This window comes from Eurytemora carolleeae, unplaced genomic scaffold (assembly GCF_000591075.1).
Source record: "Eurytemora carolleeae unplaced genomic scaffold, Eaff_2.0 scaffold294, whole genome shotgun sequence".
In the NCBI taxonomy this organism is placed as follows: Eukaryota; Metazoa; Arthropoda; class Copepoda; order Calanoida; family Temoridae; genus Eurytemora; species Eurytemora carolleeae.
In genome coordinates, this window is record NW_019396358.1 from 193,103 (window position 1) to 212,848 (window position 19,746).

At 31.2% G+C, this 19,746-nt stretch overlaps 2 protein-coding genes and 1 long non-coding RNA gene across 6 annotated transcripts in view; 2 read left to right on the forward strand and 1 right to left on the reverse strand.

Annotated features, from left to right (window-relative positions):
- The window catches only part of LOC111701642 (uncharacterized), a gene marked incomplete in the record, with an annotated part of 25,668 nt that extends 9,068 nt beyond the window's left edge, over positions 1-16,600 (forward strand). The window contains 4 exon segments of the mRNA XM_023473018.1: positions 12,868-12,936; positions 13,479-13,556; positions 15,322-15,383; positions 16,299-16,600. Of these exon segments, the coding sequence (XP_023328786.1) occupies positions 12,868-12,936; positions 13,479-13,556; positions 15,322-15,383; positions 16,299-16,351 (262 nt within the window).
- On the forward strand, positions 3,868-10,421 carry LOC111701643 (uncharacterized). Of its 4 annotated transcripts, XM_023473020.1 has the most exons (6): positions 3,868-3,906; positions 4,250-6,662; positions 6,899-7,004; positions 7,439-7,512; positions 8,988-10,002; positions 10,251-10,421. In XM_023473020.1, exons 5-6 carry the CDS (start codon positions 9,423-9,425, stop codon positions 10,379-10,381), a joined length of 711 nt encoding a protein of 236 aa, XP_023328788.1. In that variant the 5' UTR covers positions 3,868-3,906; positions 4,250-6,662; positions 6,899-7,004; positions 7,439-7,512; positions 8,988-9,422; the 3' UTR covers positions 10,382-10,421. The 4 variants fall into 4 exon arrangements, with proteins under 4 accessions (XP_023328788.1, XP_023328787.1, XP_023328790.1 ...); XM_023473019.1 differs by lacking the exon at positions 3,868-3,906 and having other exon boundaries at positions 3,965-6,662; XM_023473022.1 differs by lacking the exon at positions 3,868-3,906 and having other exon boundaries at positions 3,965-6,662; positions 8,988-9,990.
- On the reverse strand, positions 15,452-19,146 carry LOC111701646 (uncharacterized). The gene is made up of 3 exons (XR_002765241.1): positions 18,912-19,146; positions 18,391-18,432; positions 15,452-15,610 (listed from the first exon to the last, which is right to left on the reverse strand). It is a non-coding gene; the product is annotated as an uncharacterized LOC111701646 (long non-coding RNA).
- Between the last annotated feature and the right edge of the window lie 600 nt (positions 19,147-19,746).

Sequence of the window (19,746 nt, forward strand, 5' to 3'; positions counted from 1 at the left end):
AAAACAATATATATATATATATGTTGCGTATAGCCGGCCAAAATTTGTTGTGGACACTCTTGGGTGGCCGGGGGGTGTTATAGGCTAAAAAAATCAACATTTTTTTCAAATAATTTTTTCACGGGCAATGCCGGGCTCTTCAGCTAGAATAGATTCAAATTTTATAATAGACGGAATAGGTTTAAGCTAAAGTGAGAACCAGAAAACTCTTGAATAGGAAGACTTAAATTATGACTTTTAACAGTCCAATGAACATATAGCACAGAAATTGTGCAGTGTAAACAGGCCCATTTAACTACATATATGACAATAAGTTGTTGATAAAACTATTTGCCTTATAACAACATCATGTATGCTTAATTATTGCTTAAATGTGGTCTTCTTATTCCACAGTTTTATGGTTCCTACTAATCACTATACCTGAAGTGTGTTGAACAAATCTTAACTTGTGACCAATGGGAATGAGAGAATCAGTTTAACTCATTTAAAGGGGTTTAAGCTAAATGCTTTCATTTAAAAGTTATGAAACTTTTGAAATTCTTTAAATAAATACTAAAAAAATATTTAACATGAAAATATCAATTTTTCAAGTCTTCTTTTAAAAAGCTATTCGCTATTTTATAAAACTTGCACCTTTTTGGTAAAAAAAAATGTAATTATTTTTATTTATTTTTCAGCTCTTGGAGACGAGATAAAGAAAACTCTAGAAAAAATTCAGTTGAAAATATGAAAAACAATTTTTTAAATCGAAAAGTATCTCAAATTGTTAAATCAAAAATATTTTGCTTTATTTTTTAAGGCTATTTTGAACTTTACATAGAAGTGCCTTATGTACTGAGATAAATTAGTTTTGAATTATTTTGTATTCTTGTTGAATTGAAAAACTTCAATGTTTTTGAGAGACTTTTGCATTTTCGTCACATTTGAATTATTTTTTATGTTTTCTGCTTTGTGTTTGTTGAATTTTTTTTTAATGATCTCATATTTTTTGTAAAAATAAATGTTATAAATATTTGTGTCGTTATTAGTTCAAACAAATGATAAAAAACTTTGAATTCCAAATTTTAATTTTAATTATAAAATCGTCTAAGATTTTTCGGAATTATAGAATGTTTTTTTTTTTAATTTAGTCCTGTAAGACATACAAAAAGGTTGATAAAGGTTAAGACTGTCTTTTAATCATTATTTTTAAAACAATTTTTAAGGCAGTATTTATACAATTTCATACCGGGTTACCTTTTAAGGAGACTCCAGAAACGACTGTTCGGAATTATAATTGTCCGTTTTCTATATTTATGATTCTCTACAAGTGTAAACTGGATTCTGTCTTGGCCACGTCATTGATTAAGCCATTGAAAGACAATTAAATTTAAACCTTGTAATCTTCATATTTTAGAAATTTCATGGGCAATCTTTCCAGTCTCATCCATTATGGGTTACTCATAATAATCAGAGAAAAATTAAAAATATGTAAAAATATTGAAGAAAATATATTTTTAACACACTTATTTTAAACTCATGGACAAATGACTGACAGAATATTGAATTTTCTTATCAAGGTTATAAATAAACTTTAATAACCTTGATAAAAAAGGTTCTAAATTTAACGGTTTAAAATTTGCGTTTTTAGTTTTGGAAATCATAAACTTTGTTTAAAGATTATAAATAGTCATAAACAAATCAACATAAACTAATTAAAATGTAGAAATTCCACAGTTTAAAATCTCGGCTTTTATAATACATGAATAAGTTCCTAGCCTTATCTAAAATACTAAAATCTCTTGCACAAAATTTTCCATAAAAGGGAAGGTCCCAAAAATTTGAAAAAATTTGAATCTTTGAAAAACTTACAGCAAAGGAATCAGGTCTTCGCCACAAACTCTGATTTTCTAATCCTTATATCTTTTCAACCCAATATCGGAGACCTTAGATATTTAAACTATAAATTCTGTTAAACTCAAAAAATCTAAGTTAGAAATATCAACAGTTTACATCATCAGGTTGAGAAGATATAGAAATTAGAAAATTTGAGTTTGTGTGGGTGTAAAGTACAGGGTGTCCCAAAAAACATGGGAATTCAGTGACGAATTCGATATCGTCTTTTCAAATAATTCTTTGATTTAGTATAGTGATACCTACTGAGTATTTCTGTTTTTTTTGTTGAAACACTTTAACATTTTTATACCTAAAATATCAAGCAAACAAAAGTTATGAGATTTTTTTATCAAAACATTGCTAATTCCGGTTATTTTACTCACCCTGTATATTTTCATATATTCTTGTGATCTGCTGTCAATATCCTGAGTAAAATTAAATAGTATAAACCAAAAATAAAAATAAAAAAAATCACTCTGATCTTCTAATCCCTATATAAATGTATATTTGCGACCTGACTGTCTTCGACATTTGATATTTCAAACTATAAATTCTGCTAGATCAAATAGTTTAAAATATCATAGGTTTACATCATCATGATGCAAAAATAAAGGACATAGAAAATTTGACTTTGTGATAAAAGTATATTTCGCTTAAACAGAAAAATTCATGAAACTTTTTGCTTTTTAGATTTGTATGAAAGTGGTGGCTTGTAGATTGAGACTTAAAAGTCTAAAATTATTACTAGAAATGGGCCGAAACCGGCCACCCTTAAAGCATATAAGACAAAAAATAGTTGAAATTAACCAAAGATAGTTTAAATTAAATTTTGACCGTTTTTCGCACGTTTTGACCCTTTGTCGTTTTACCCTTTGTCGCGTTTTCTACCGTTTGTCGACGTCGTTTGGCCCTAAGTAGTTTTACCCTACGGCATTTGACCCTATTTTTTCCAAATAGTTTTTTAAAAGATTTTTTCACACGGGCCCTTCACCTAGTGTTAAATAAATATTGTCCCTTGTCTCTGATATAATGATACAGTATTGCTTCCAATTCCAATTCAAAGAATAATTTAGATTTTTTTTATAAAATGACCTCATTTATACAATAATGGATTACGACTTGTTTACAATTCAGATTTTTATTTTTCATGCAATACAGAGCTTCCCATATCATATTAGATTATTTCCAAGCTTTAACGCCAAAATACGCATATAACACTCGAAAACCTTAATATTTTCTACAAGAAAACTTTGATAGTAACTTTATACATTTTTTCAAAATGATTTATTGTTCTTAAATTTTTCGATTAGTTCCTAAAATTACAATTTTAAGCTATAAACGATCTAATTTGATGTGGTACACCCTGAAAAAAGGTTGGGCGGGGGCTCAAATGTGGGGTACAAAAAAAAACACTCGAATTAAGAAATGACTTTTATACCGTAAACAAAATTTTTGTAGTATCACATTTATAATATTTAAATTTACTAGTCTAGGGATTACCAAAATGTGGTATTTTTTAACATCTTTAAAGTTTAAGAAGATATTTAGCAATTTTTCTGTTAACACCAACAAATTGTTTGAATGGTTTAGATACAAGGAAGAAACACATAATCAAAGCTTAAAAAACTTTTTTTTAAGGAAAAACTCTTTTTCATTTATCAATTATGCAGTGTTTACTGGGACACCCTGTATAAAATTGTCTTAATCCCTTAATAAGTAGTCTTGTGAATCATACCCCTAAATTTACTCTGTTGTAAGGTCGTCTCTGACAAACTGTACCTCCGTTGGACCCTCCGTCCACTTACCAAACCAAACATTTCCAAGGCTTCTGCGTAAATATAAACAAAAAACTCATGGAGCTAATAAATCTTAAAGTGCATAAAAAGAACCAATTTAAACATAATTTTCAGAGAATCATTTACAAATAAACAGTGAAATTACTTTAACCAGATGAATATTTATTTCAGAAGAATTAAATTGCTTTAGACTTCAGTTCAAACAACTTTTCGCCGTGCCACAGTTTTCTAGATTGTAAGTTCCGTATACCTAATTCACAACAATATTCTTTAAACCTTTATTTGCCGATTCACAACAATATCTTAAACCTTTTATTTGCCAATTCACAACAGTACCTTTTAAACCTTTATTTATCGATTCACAACAGTAATAAAATATGATCCACTAAACCTGCAAAACCTAGAATTTCCAATACCTTTTAAGCCTTTATTCAATTCTCAATGGTACATGTTTATAAACCAATTGTTCGATTCACATCAACGCCCATTATTGTTAGTTACCCTTAACTCTTTAATCTTTATTAACAATCATTATTTGTACACCATGTACGTCAATAACAATTTGTATTTTGTCGTAGGAAACCTCGTTACTGAAATATACATTTTTTCAAGAAAAAGTTCTCATCTATGTATGGCCGGTAGAAAAGAGTGTTTCCCTAACCAATTCGCCTTATTTCACTCTTTCGAGTATTATTCCTTTTGTTCGGCTCACAAATCTAGATAGCAAGAAGAACGCAGTCCACCAGTAGATTGAAGCCAGATAATTAAATAATAAACATTTTTATTAAGGCCAGATAAGTTGAAGTTTTATCATGCTTTTGAAATGGGAAAAACGACGGTTTTGTGTTTTTAAATAAAACTATAGTGCCCAAAAATATTTATTTCGATCTATCTTGGTAAATTTTTAAAATAATAAAAATCTTTTGATTGATTTAAACTAGGATAACCAAGCCGGTTTCAAGAGAACCCATTTCAATATGCTTTAAAACTTTTAAATTCTATTTTTTTCACTATAATTATTGTTGTCTGTTCGTAGGCATTCAGGTTAGCCAAGAAAAAACAGGCGGTTCTTGTAATTCAGGAATCAAAATCATTAAATTAGGGAATCGAATTAAAATTATTTACAACTACTTTACAGGGAAGTTAAGGGAATTTTACTTTACCATGTGTTCCCAAGACCAATTTTGTCTATAAAACATCCCAAGCTCAGCGAGGTATGTCTTTTAGACAAAATTAGAGTAGGGCAACTCACAAGACCCCAAAGAAGATTTACATCTTGTAGAAATCAAAACGTTTTGCTTTAAAACAAATAACGACATTAACGATTAAACCAATTTAACACAAAATCCGCAAAAAATTTGCATAACGACGACAAAATGGCGGCTTAAAAATCAATATTTTAATATGTACTTAAAGAACAAAATTAAAATTGTTATTGCACTTGATAGACCTTTATGGTCTTTATCATCTTACTGTAATAAATATAATATCTTACTATATCTTTGTACCCTGTTATATGCTAATCTATAGAGTTCAATGATCTGACTGTTGGTCAGTTTGATTTTACCTGTACCGTTATACCTAAATATGGTTAGTTACAGAGATACTCTGAATACTAATGGTTTGTGTTAATTATTAGATTCAGTGGGATTTAAGCATAGTTAGAGATTGCTTATAGAATACTTTTGGAGCTGTGGAATTGTTAAAGACTATTTGTGGGGTTTTGTGAATTTTTACTGCTCAGACATTTCCTTGTTCTACCAACACTCTCCACTTGCAATACACTTTTTCCCTTTCAGTCCACTTGTACACTGCAGTTGCCTTGTTCATATTATTATCCTCTAATGCATTTTGGATCATGTAAAAGTTGTCTGCTTTGTATTTAGAAAGTTTTAGGCACACATTTTTTGTGTATTAAGCATCCCAAGTGTCCTCTAAGTATGGGTAAACCATATATTCTCTTAGTAAGTTATTTAGATAGATAAGTTCAATCTAAATAGTCAGGAACTGGCCCTTTGAATCTGCTCAGACTGAGCGCATAAAGAGAAGCGGAAAGACGAACGTGAGCAGCAAAGGGAAGCTCTGACCGCAAAAGAAGGGGCACTCCTATCATTTCAGATATAATATAAAATAAGAGTGTTTCGAAAGGGAGACTTCCATACAATCCAAAGAAAAGGATTCTACAGTCCTCTTTCCCTGGTTGGTATTAAAATCATACCCGTGAAGGGATTATTATAAAATTATTATAATTAACATTCAGGGCACCAATTACTCCACCGGAGGGATGGTAATTAACACTGAAGACTGTCCTGAGTGTTAAATTCCATCCCTCTGATGGAGTAATTGGTGTCCCAATTGTTAGTTACCATCCCTCCGATGGAGTAATTAGTGTCTTGAGTGTTAATTATCATTCCTCTGATGAAGTAATTGGTGTCCCAATTGTTAGTCACCATCCCTCCGATGGAGTAATTATAGTCATGAGAGTTTATAATAATCCCTCCAATAGAACAATTAGTGTCCTGAGTGTTAATTACCATCACTCTGATGGAGTAATTAGTGTCTTGAGTGTTAATCCCTCTAATGAAGTAATTAGTGTCCGTGGTGTTAATTACCATCCCTCAGCTGAGGTAATTAGTGTTCTGAGAATTAATCACTATCTATTATGTGGAGTAATTAGTGTCTTGAGTGTTAATTATCATCCCTCTAATGAAGTAATTAGTGTCCGTGGTGTTAATTATCATCCCTCTGGTGAAGTAATTAGTGTTCTGAGTGTAACTCCGATGGAGTAATTAGTGTTGAATAAAAAAAAACATTCCCTCCTGTGAAAACAAATTCCCTGTGGTGGCCTCCGCTCCAGCGGAGGGGACCCAATATGCTGCTGCAAACTTCAATCTCTTGTTAAAAGATAAGGTTGCTGTCTATATGTTTATAAAAAGGGTGTATTGAACAAGATTATAGGCAGACTTTTACAATCTTCAGATCAAGTAACAAGTAAGAAATTTAATCTATTCCAAATATTAATAAATTTTAAATTGTCCTTCGAGGAAAAAAGGCTTTTGCTAGATCGTAGGTAGAAAAACTCTAGTTTGGAAATTGATTCAATATATTTTTATATCCTCGTCAGAAAATTACTAAAAGTATTACATAGTTAAATAATAAATAGTAACAATACCAAAAAGGCATTAAACTGAACTATTTATAATTAGATTTCATCTTTTTTATCTCAGGTCTTCATCAAACTATATGAAGAAGGCTGAAACAGAAACTTTCCTAGCTCAAGATAAGAAGTTAAAGGCAGATGCAGATGCAGAGAAGAAACTGAAAAGATGAAAGGTAAGGCTGATAAAGCAAAAAAAAAAAGCAAAAGGGTGGGTGAGGCTGTTGGTATGGTCTTTCTTGGGACAGTTGGGGCACTATGTGGTAGTTTTCTTGGTCAACCTGGCATTATTGCTGGCCTTACTGCTGGGGTCAAAGTTGGGGCCACTGTTGGGGGATTGATTCCTATTGCTGGAAAAAGGATTGCTGATGTTTTTTCTAAGAGACCAGGCAATTGAATGGGAAAATACGGGATTTAATATAAATATAACTAAAAATATTAAATTTAGTCCAATTTTGGTTAATTTTTAGGGTTCTTTGATTCTATTAATTGGTTTTAATTAGGATATTCAAACCGGTTTTATAAAACTCATATGCAACAGCTCTTTAATTTTAGGAAAAAATATTTTTTTTTTGCTTGTCTTAGGATTTCTAGATCTTTTTTACCTTAGGTCTTAATGAAGAAAAACTGGAAAAGGAAACAGGCAAAGAAGCAACCAATCTGGTTTCTCAGACGAAATTAAAGGTTTTGATTTATCTTTTTGTTACCAATCTCAAAATAGATTCTAGCATGTATTATTATTATATTAGAAAAATAATGTTACATTACCACAAAACGCTAACGTTGGGGGTAAGTTCCTCTAACGTTAATGTTTAATGTTAATGTTAGGTATGAGCTCCTATAACGTTAACGTTTATCGTTCATGTTATACAGAATATATCCAAACGTTTCATATTATTGTAACGTAACGAACAAAAAACGTACATTTTACGTTACATTACAATATCGTTGACATCTCTATTTTAACACCTAAGTTTAAAAGTAATTTTAAGCATGAAAAATTATTAGATAACAAAAATGAATACATCGACGATATCTAATATGTTTTTGTCGAATAAACATAGGAAAGTATCGTAAAATCACTTCTGATGTCTAGCATTGCATGTGGTATGCTAACAGACTTTTACACAGAGTAATACAGAGAAAGGAACTAAGTTTTTGCCGCAAACTCAAATTTTCTAATCCCTATTTCTTTAAAACCTGATGGTTTAAACCTTTGTTTTATTTCAAACTTAGGCTTCCATTGTTCATAGAATTCTTAGTTTGAAATATCAAAGCTCTTTGACATCAGGTTGTACAGATGTAGGGATTATAATTTTGGAGTTTATGGCAAAAACTCATTTTCTGTGTTTTTATGATAGAAATTCAGAGAAAAAATAACATATAGAGGGACTGTAATTATAAGAGGCCAAGAAAAATACAAAAATAAGTTCATACAAGAGTGCAAATTTATCGCTCAATTTGATTAGCTATTAGAAGAATTGCACTTGCTTTAATTACTCTTGCCATAATTAAAATTAAATTTGGTTTGAATTAACAAACACATATTTATATTTTTTTTTACAGTTACAAATTGGATACAAATTACAAATCTAATGCAGAGACAGTTCATGAGCTATCAGGTTTAGGTACTCTTCTATGGGAAGAGTATTATACTGTAGGACAATGTTAGCAATCCTCTCATAGGTTTGAGGAAGAAATTCGGGTTCGAATTCTACCTGAGCACATTTTAACCGAACATTTCCAATATTTCACTTCTGTAGACGAGGCATTGGTTACATAGGTGTAGTTGTTGCTGTCTCGAACCATTGGTTTACCCTTACTTGTGGTCTCAAAGGTCACCAAAGGGTCCTCCATTGTGAGAAAATATGGAGCTGAACTTGTGTCAACGTTCTTTTTTAAAACAATGAGAAAACTTAAGTTGGAAATTTTCCCGCATTTGCAATAAAAAAGACAGATTTTCATCTTTTTAGAAATTAGAAAATTTTGACAAAAGTATTTTGTCAAGTGTAATTATGGCAAAAATATTATGGCAAGTGAAACTGAGCCGTCTAATACAGCTATGTCTACAACTCCTGTTATATCAATGTTATTCTCCAAGTTTGTATACTCCCTGATGGCAGATTTTTTGTACCCAAATAAAACTTTGTTACTTTTAGATTTTCAAAAGCATAAGCGGTAATGGCCTGAAAAAGATTCTTGTGATTGGTAAGACAGGAACTGGGAAGAGTACTCTCTGCAATGTACTCGCAGGAAAGGAGTATGATGCTGATTATTTCAAAACTTCCTCAGATGGTACAACCTGTACCAAGAAAACTAAGTTTAAAGTCGTATTCTTTAATGGAGATAAAAATAAACCAGTCTCCCTTATAGATACCATTGGGTTTGATGATCCTACAAAAGATCATGATGCTGAAATTATTGCTGAACTTGCAGTCAAGCTGAATACTGGATGTGATTATGTCAATCTGTTTGTCCTTGCAGTTAATGGACAGAACCCAAGACTAGATGGATCCCTGCTGAAAATGATCAGGATATTGGAAGGAATGTTTGGCAAATAGTTTTGGAATCAGGTCGTTCTTGTTTTTACTCGCATGCCGATGAATCTAAGAGATAAGGAGAAGAGAGAAAAAAAAATAAACAAGAAAACAGATGATGAATTTGCAGCAGACTTCATAAAGATAGCAGAGGAACAGTTTGGGGATTGCAGCGGGCTACGCTATCTTTACATGGATGCAATTTATGAAAAAGATGATGATGATGAGAAAGCTGCATTTGATTCTGCTTGTACTAAGCTTTATGAAATGTTAGAAGAGTTACCTGGGCTCTCGACAGAGAATGTAAAGAAGGTTGAAACAGACAATGCACTATTGCAACAAAAGATTAAAGAAAAGGAACAGGAAGTAGGGAAAATGAAGATGGTCGTTCTTTGCGTTTCCTCAGCTGCTTTACTTGGGGCATTAGCTTTGACTCCTTTTATAGTTGTTGAGGGCGCTTTTGGCATTACTGCCGCTGTGGCCGCTGGGGTACTTGTGAATGCCGGGGTCATTGGGACCACCTGGACCAACGGGAACCCATTGGCCGAGACCATTAGAGCCGCCAGGGCCATTTGGGCCGCCAGGGCCATTTGGGCCGCCAGGGCCAATGGGACTGCTGCAGGAGGTAAGGCTAAAGGTATACTTGATAGGCCAGGCAAGTTGAACTTATATTATAGCATTCATTGAATGGGAAAATACGGGTTTTTAATATAAATATAACAATAATGTCCTAAGAATTAAAAATTTAGTCCTATTTTGGTTAATTTTTAGAATTCTCTAATTCTATTAATTGGTTTTAATTAGGATATTCAAATCGGTTTAATGCTAAACAGTAAACAGTTAAACAATAAATAAAACTCATTTGCAACAGCTCTTTAATTTTAGGTGATAGAAATGAAACTGATGGGAATGAAACTGATGGGAATGAAACTGATGGAAATGAAACTGATGGAAATGAAATGTTAGGTTCAAATGAAGAATCTGGAAAGGCAATCCCAGAAGCGGAAAAGAAATAACAATATTTGGGTGTATCTCAATAAACTGCCATGTTTATTTGTATATTGTCCTATCTAATTTGAATTTCAGCACTTATCCATCTTAAAAATTTATTTTTAAGTTTGTAATTGATTTCAAGTAGAATTGTGAAAATAGGGAAAACTAAATTTTTAAACTCCTCAGTATTTAGTTAGATTTTATGGGAATCTTTGATATTGGGCTAAAAAATTATAAATTATGATTTTATTCCAGAATAATCTTAGGTCAGAAAATCTTCAGATTCGTTAATCCTCTGGATTGGTTAACAAAGTAATACATCTTTTAGCAGCAATTTAATTATTCTTCATTACACTGCAACCAAAACATTTAATAAGAATTTTTTTCCTGTGTACCATGGTGAATACTTTCAGTAGTTTACCATAACTTAAAATTCAGAATTAAAACTTAATATATTTGAGCTTTAGTTATCTTTCTTTACTATATTTTTGATTTGTTTTATATTTTATTTCTAAAAATAAAATTGAGCAAAGAATCATTTTAAAAGTAAGTGAGAAAAAGAGAAAACCAAGTGTAATGATAAACTATGTTTTTAATGTGACCCAGAAAACTATTGAAAATGAAGACGAGCACGACAATTGAACAATCTTCTGTATATTTCATTTTATTATAAGCATACAGTTTAAAAACGGTTAATTAAGTGTTTGTACACTGCATGATTACTTTGTTAAATCTATATAATAAAACAAGACAATCGTATACATGTTGCATATAGCTGCCCAAACGGTTGGACCGATTGGGCTGAAATTTTTTGTGGACACTCATGGTTGGCTGGGGGTATTATAGGCTAAAAAAAATTCGATTATTTCTTTCAACGTTTTTTTTGGGTGGTTATTCTTGTATTTCTTTATTTCAGAATAGCGTGGTTTCTCAGTTTTCGCCATATATCACAGATCCAGACTTGTATGAAAAGTCGCTACACCTTTGTCTTTGTCTAGAACCTCTCTAACTAAAAAAAAAATACTTTTTTTGTAACCCTGAATAGTGAATATGTACATTTTAGAAATGTACATATTCATATGGTCAGCTAAAGTTTTCATAAGTCAAAATTCTCTTTGCTTTTTGTGTAAGAGCTTGCAACCTCTAGATCACTGTGAGGTCCTCAGATACAGGGTGAGCCAATAAACATCGAAATAAAGTGGCAATTTCTATATCGTCTTTATTCCGTGCACGGCATTATCATTAGTAGTATTCCTATAATTCCGGGAATTTGAAAATGCGGCCTGCCATTATTGCACCTTTAGAATTGACAGAGAAATTCCAATTTATCATATAACAATAATACGAATCATTGAAGATAGTAGCAGCATATTTCTCTTTCTCCGGTCTATCGGAGGAGACAAATAGTTTTTTACTTTTCAATTTTGTAGATTTCTTGTAAAACAGGTAAAAAATCATTACTAAATGTAATATGAGAACTTAAAACAGCACCTTTTACAGTTTGTTCCACAGTTTTATGATGCAAATAAATTTGTTTTATACCAAAAAGTGCATTAAACATTTTCAAACAAATTTTAATCTTTTACTTTGGGTCTCCTTTCACTTGGGCATTGAAAATTTTACTCATGTTTTCTGTCTTAAAAAGTGTTTCATTCTGGCCATTCCATCCATTTTCTCTGCAGCAGAACTCCGCAAGTAGAAAAACATGGCACTTAACTGAGTAATGTCAATAAAATTTTTCGCGATAGTATCAATTTTCCTTTCCCCATCAAAATTTAAGGCAAATCGGTCAATGGGTTCATGAGTTATGATCGGACATACAAACAGAGATTACTAATTTATACATACAAATACCAACCCCTGTAGTGCACAATGTCATGTACGCACAATTGTCCAATTGTACATGTTTAGATGACGAGGATGTGATTGCTCGTCAGAAACACCAAGTATGTGATCCTTTTCATGTACAAGCAGTCATAGATGAATACAGGTGAGTCGTGACACACTATGTTCTGCATACTGGACTTTATTTAGTTGTGTATATACTGTAATGTACTATTTATACTGTACTGTAACGAACTTACTTTACTGTACTGTACATCACTGTACACCACTGCACTGCACTGTACTGTGCTCAACCGTAATGCACTGTACGTGCACAACCCTACTGCACATCACTGTATTTCACAGCACTGTACTGTACTTACTGTACTGCACTATTCAGAATATTTAAGCAAAAGCTGATCTACTTCCTGTTGTCTAAGACTTTCCAAAAGCAAAAAACAGTTTGAAATTAAATAACTTGTATATAAAGTGGGTCTAAACAGTGCTTTAATATGGCATAGGAAAAAAAAAACAATCAGGCAGTTGCGGAAAGAATCATTTTCTATACCTTAATAAAAAGTCTAAAGACATATAATTTGAGTTTTATGTCATTAAAACCCCAAAGAAGGGAACGCAATCACTTAGAATTGGGTTGATCTTAATTGTTTAGAAGTATTGGTACAAGTTTGAACCAGGTTGATGAAATATCAAATAAATGGATTCTACCAACTAATATATCTGTATCAGTTATCAGGTAAACTAGGATAATTAAAGAGATTTGTCCTACATTTTGAAAGAGGTTTAGTAATTTATTTAATTAAATATTCATTCTTTTATTTATAATGATTCATATATATTCATTCATTCACTTTTTCCTTACTTCTTTATTTTATTCATACTTTGTTTTTGTGTCTAGTGATACAGGGTATTTTAATAAGCATTGAAATTAAAATCGTCTTTGTTTTCCAATCAAGAGTTTATCAAATAAAATAAGGGAGAAATATTAAACATTTGAACAACTTTGTTGTTTTTTAATAAATTGGATTCTAGACAAATTACTCAATATCTCTGTAAAGTTTGAAAGATTAAACATGGTAGACCCCATTTGGAAATCCAAAATTAGTAATTTTCGGTGTTCACTAATATACTACTACAAGGCCGCTTGAGAACAAAGAGGATAATGAAGTCGTCACTACATTCCCATAATTTTTGGGACACCCTGTATTATTTTGGAAGCTGTTTATTGATTCTTCCCTTCAACGATTTGATCAATGAATCAATAAAAGTTTAATTCAGAAGTAGTATGGTAGAGTCTGGCCTAGAACCGGAAATGACCGGAATATTGGATAAATCTGTTCAAAATCTTGTAAACAGGTACAGACACAAAATAATCTATATCATAAGGCTCTTGTTCATACTATAGCTGGCCAAACGGTTGGACAAAATTGATTTTTTTTTTATTCAAAAAAAATTAACGTTTCTTAAATTCCACGAGTAACGCCGGGCACTTCAGCTTGTATTTTGTAAATCAGTATATGCCTAAAGAGTAGATGAAAAAACACAAACATAAAACCATGTAAATGATAAAGATCTGGTGGAAAATATGGAATGTGAGAAATGGGGATGCCTCAAGCAATCTCTGTAACACAAAATATGGGAGAAATCTGTTCAAAATCTTGTTATCAGGTACAGATACAAAATATGGGAGAAATCTGTTCAAAATCTTGTAAACAGGTACAGACACAAAATATGGGAGAAATCTGTTCAAAATCTTGTTAACAGGTACAGACACAAAATATGGGAGAAATCTGTTCAAAATCTTGTAATCAGGTACAGATACAAAATATGGGAGAAATCTGTTCAAAATCTTGTAATCAGGTACAGATATAAAATTTGAGAGAAATCTGTTCGAAATCTTGTAAACAGGTTCAGACACAAAATATTGGAGAAATCTGTTCAAAATCTTGTAAACAGGTACAGATACAAAATATGGGAGAAATCTGTTCAAAATCTTGTTAACAGGTACAGATACAAAATATGGGAGAAATCTGTTCAAAATCTTGTAAACAGGTACAGACACAAAATATGGGAGAAATCTGTTCAAAATCTTGTTAACAGGTACAGACACAAAATATGGGAGAAATAACAGGTACAGATACAAAATATGGGAGAAATCTGTTCAGAATAGTGTAAACAGGTTCAGACACAAAATATGGGAGAAATCTGTTAAAAATATTGTAAACAGGTACAGACACAAAATATGGGAGAAATCTGTCCAAAATCTTGTAAACCGGTACAGACACAAAATATGTGAGAAATCTGTCCAAAATCTTGTAAACAGGTACAGATACAAAATATGGGAGAAATCTGTTCAAAATCTTGTAAACAGGTACAGATACAAAATAATCTATATAATAAAGCTCTTGTTCATACTATAGCTGGCCAAACGGTTGGACCAAATTGAATTTTTTTTTTAATTCAAAAAAAATTAACGCTTCTTAAATTCCACGAGCAACGCCGGGCAGTTCAGCTAGTATTTTGTAAATCAGTATATGCCTAAAGAGTAGATGAAAAAACAAAAAAAAAACATGTATATGATAAAGATCTGGAGGAGAATCCGTAATGTGAGAAATGGGGTTGCCACAAGCAATCTCTGTAAAATATGATTGGATTGGTGATTCCCTATTTTTCGGAAATATACTATCTCAAATTTAAGTTTGGAAAATGCTCTTAAAAGAAGTTAACAAATTGCTGGGAATTAATTATGAAAAGTTTAAAAACTTGAAAAACCATCGATTAAAACGGGAAAATTTGTGATGTTTTTGTTACGAGATAAACGAAGAAAATATGGTTACAGATAAGCACGATTTAAAACGCAAAAATTGCCTAATCTATCTTTATCCATATATTTATAATGCAGTAATCTCTGTTTGTCTGTCTGTTTGTTTGTATGTCTGATCATAACTCAGGAACCCCTTGACCGACTTGCCCTGGACTTTGGTTGTGTTGGCTCATTAGAAATACGGGAATATGCTTAGTTTAAGTTCTATGAGCTTACTGTTGTAGAGAAGGTTTAGTTTCCCGGCAAAGCTGAGTTCCAAAGCTAGTTTTTAATATCATAATATTCTAAAATTTTCAGTCTTCCTGGAAGCGAGTTTATAGATCTGAGGAGTAGCCAATCATCAATATATTCTAGCAAAGGTAGGGGGGTTAATAATATGATAAACATTATAGAGGTCGTGAGGACGGAGTATAATAAAGCACAGGGATAACTTATACCAGTATATATTTTCGTATAACAGAACAGGGGTTCGTTTACTAGTTCCACGAGATTAATAGAATATCAATGCTCCGTCGTGTTCTCAGCTCTCAGAGTACTGTTGTGGAACTATCGTATCGAGGCCGGCTATCGTCTTCCACAACATCATCTATATAATAAAACAATATATATATATATATGTTGCGTATAGCCGGCCAAAATTTGTTGTGGACACTCTTGGGTGGCCGGGGGGTGTTATAGGCTAAAAAAATCAACATTTTTTTCAAATAATTTTTTCACGGGCAATGCCGGGCTCTTCAGCTAGAATAGATTCAAATTTTATAATAGACGGAATAGGTTTAAGCTAAAGTGAGAACCAGAAAACTCTTGAATAGGAAGACTTAAATTATGACTTTTAACAGTCCAATGAACATATAGCACAGAAATTGTGCAGTGTAAACAGGCCCATTTAACTACATATATGACTTAATAAGTTGTTGATAAAACTATTTGCCTTATAACAACATCATGTATGCTTAATTATTGCTTAAATGTGGTCTTCTTATTCCACAGTTTTATGGTTCCTACTAATCACTATACCTGAAGTGTGTTGAACAAATCTTAACTTGTGACCAATGGGAATGAGAGAATCAGTTTAACTCATTTAAAGGGGTTTAAGCTAAATGCTTTCATTTAAAAGTTATGAAACTTTTGAAATTCTTTAAATAAATACTAAAAAAATATTTAACATGAAAATATCAATTTTTCAAGTCTTCTTTTAAAAAGCTATTCGCTATTTTATAAAACTTGCACCTTTTTGGTGAAAAAAAAAGTAATTATTTTTATTTATTTTTCAGCTCTTGGAGACGAGATAAAGAAAACCCTGGAAAAAATTCAGCAGAAAATATGATAAACATAATTATTAAATCGAAAAGTATCTCAAATTGTTAAATCAAAAATATTTTTCTTAATTTTTTTAGGCTTTTTTGAACTTATGTACTGAGATAAATTAGTTTTGAATTATTTTGTATTCTTGTTGAATTTAAAAACTTCAATGTTTTTAGAGACTTTTGCATTTTCGTCACACGTGAGTTATTTGTTATGTTTTCTGTTTTGTGTTTGTTGAATTTTTTTAATGATCTCATATTTTTTGTAAAAATAAATGTTATAAATATTTGTGTCGTTATTGGTTCAAACAAATGATAAAAAACTTTGAATTCCGAATATCAACTTTAATTATAAAATCGTCTAAGATTTTTCGGAATTATAGAATGTTTATTTTATTAATTTAGTCTTGTAAGACATACAAAAAGGTTGACAAAGGTTAAGACTGTCTCTAAATCGTTATTTTTAAAACAATTTTTAAGACCCCAGTGTTAAATATTGTTAAATATTAAGGCATGCCGCCTTTTACAATTTCATACTGGATTATCATACTGGGTTTTAGTGGGACTCGTAAAGTTGTTAAATATAAGGCAGTATTCATACAATTTTATACTGGGTTACCTAGTAAGGATGAGACTGTTCGGAATTATAATTGTCCGTTTCCTATATTTATGATTCTCTACAAGTGTTAACTGGATTCTGTCTTGGCCACGCCATTGATTAAGCCATTGAAAGACAATATTTAAATTTCAACCTTGTAATCTTCATATTTTAGAAATTTCCAGTCTCATCCATTATGGGTTACTCCTAGTAATCAGAGAAAAATTAAGAATATGTAAAAATATTGAAGAAAATATATTTTTATACACTTATTTTAAACTCATGGACAAATGACTGACAGAATATTGAATTTTCTTATCAAGGTTATAAATAAACTTTTATAACCTTGATAAAAAAGGTTCTAAATTTAACGGTTTAAAATTTGCGTTTTTAGAGTTTTGGAAATCATAAACTTTGTTTAAAGATTATAAATAGTCATAAACTAATTAAAATGTAGAAATTCCACAGTTTACAATCTCGGCTTTTATAATACATGAATAAGTTCCTAGCCTTATCTGAAATACTAAAATCTCTTGCACAAAATTTTCCATAAAAGGGAAGGTCCCAAAAATTTGAAAAAATTTGAATGTTTGAAAAACTTACAGCAAAGGAATCAAGTCTTCGCCACAAACTCTGATTTTCTAATCCATATATCTTTTCAACCCAATATCGGAGACCTTAGATATTTAAACTATAAATTCTGTTAAATTCAAAAGAAATATCAACGGTTTACATCATCAGGTTGAGAAGATATAGAAATTAGAAAATTTGAGTTTGTGTGGGTGTAAAGTAGTACAATCATGCTTAAAATTGATATATCTTACTAAACCAAAGGCCGAATTTAAAGAATTTGAACCGCTAATAACCAGTTCCAATTGAGCGCCAGCTCAAATCTCAAATACTCATTAAAATTTCTTGCTGACAGCTGTACCAACCACGTCTCATGTTTAAAAGGCTTCTAGGCATGGTTCAAATTCTTTAAATTCGGCATCAGTCTTTATAAATACTAAAATATACTTATATTATGATCTTTTCTGTTTTTTTGGTTTTGTTTAAGATTAAAAATCAGCAGGGTTGGTTGAGAGACTTAAGATGATCGAGTAAAGAGAAAGGCAAATGAAGATAGGGTGGACAAATTTGGTTCATTCATGTTGATTTTTATTGGACACACATAAAACAGACAAGCCATATTACACGGGCCATGATCAGGGCGAGATGTGTTTCAATTATGAATTTTTATGAAATTTTGGGGGAAAAAAATAATAAACATTTTCCCATCGAATTAATGGAAATTTTGTTTTTTTCAAAAATAAAATTTTTTCGTGAAAATTTTTTTAATGTTCCAAAAGTATTTCTGTTTTTTTTGTTGAAACACTTTAACATTTTTATACCTAAAATATCAAGCAAACAAAAGTTATGAGATTTTTTTATCAAAACATTGCTAATTCCGGTTATTTTACTCACCCTGTATATTTTCATATATTCTTGTGATCTGCTGTCAATATCCTGAGTATAATTAAATAGTATAAACCAAAAATAAAAATAAAAAAAATCACTCTGATCTTCTAATCCCTATATATATGTATATTTGCGACCTGATTGTCTTCGACATTTGATATTTCAAACTATAAATTCTGCTAGATCAAATAGTTTAAAATATCATAGGTTTACATCATCATGATGCAAAAATATAGGACATAGAAAATTTGACTTTGTGATAAAAGTATATTTCGCTTAAACAGAAAAATTCATGAAACTTTTTGCTTATTAGAATTCTATGAAAGTGGTGGCTTGAAGATTAAGACTTAAAAATCTAAAATTATTACTAGGAATGGGCCGAAGCCGGCCACCCTTAAAGCATAAAAGACAAAAAATAGTTCAAATTAACCAATCTTTTGATTGAAATGCATTTTTTGTTGTTGTCTTAAAAGATTTGTTTCAAAATATAAATTAAATATAAATCAATGAAAACTAATGCAATATACCTATATTTAATTTAAATATTCTTGAAAAAGGTGAACAGCTGTCAACATGTCAGATTCAGCTTTCAGCCTTATACCCCCTTTCATTTTTCCTTCACAGTCCTTTCAACAATAGATAAAAAGTTGTCTTAAATTTATCAAAATAATTGCCTACTACTGTGTAATAAAATTACACATCACCCAAAAACAAAACGCCCAATGTTAAAAATCTTCCAAAAAAAAAACACCCAAAAAACAAAACACCCAAGATAACAAAAAGCCCAAATTTACAAAATTTCCAAAGTTACAAAATGTCCAAAATTACAAAATGCCCAAAATTACAAAATGTCCAAAATTACAAAATTATAATGACCAAGAACAATCCCTTTTATCTTCAAGAACTTCAGCTGACACTTTGAAGGAAATGAGTCTCTAATAACTAAAGTATTCAAAAAGAGTACTCGCCTCTATATCAAAGTCAGACACTCTCCAAATACTCTTTATACTCTCAGACTCTTAACCTCAAGGACTAGAATGGACTATATTCTCAGCTCCCTCTGTGTGACACAACTGTTGAGTTCTAGACTATTTATTGTTAAAACCAAAGATAATATATATATAGATATGCAGGCAGGTAGAAACCTCCTTCCTAAATTGCTTGTAGCAGACAACTAATTTTTGAACCTCTAAGAGAAGGTGCAAGGAGAGACATCTATAGCAAATTGATTACTTTCTATATTCCTTTCTCCCCTTGCTGCCATCTGTAGGAAATACGCATTTGTGTTATATAAACATACAGTACGCGTAATTTTCTCAAGACCTCAAAATTTATACCTGCCTGCATATCTATATATATATT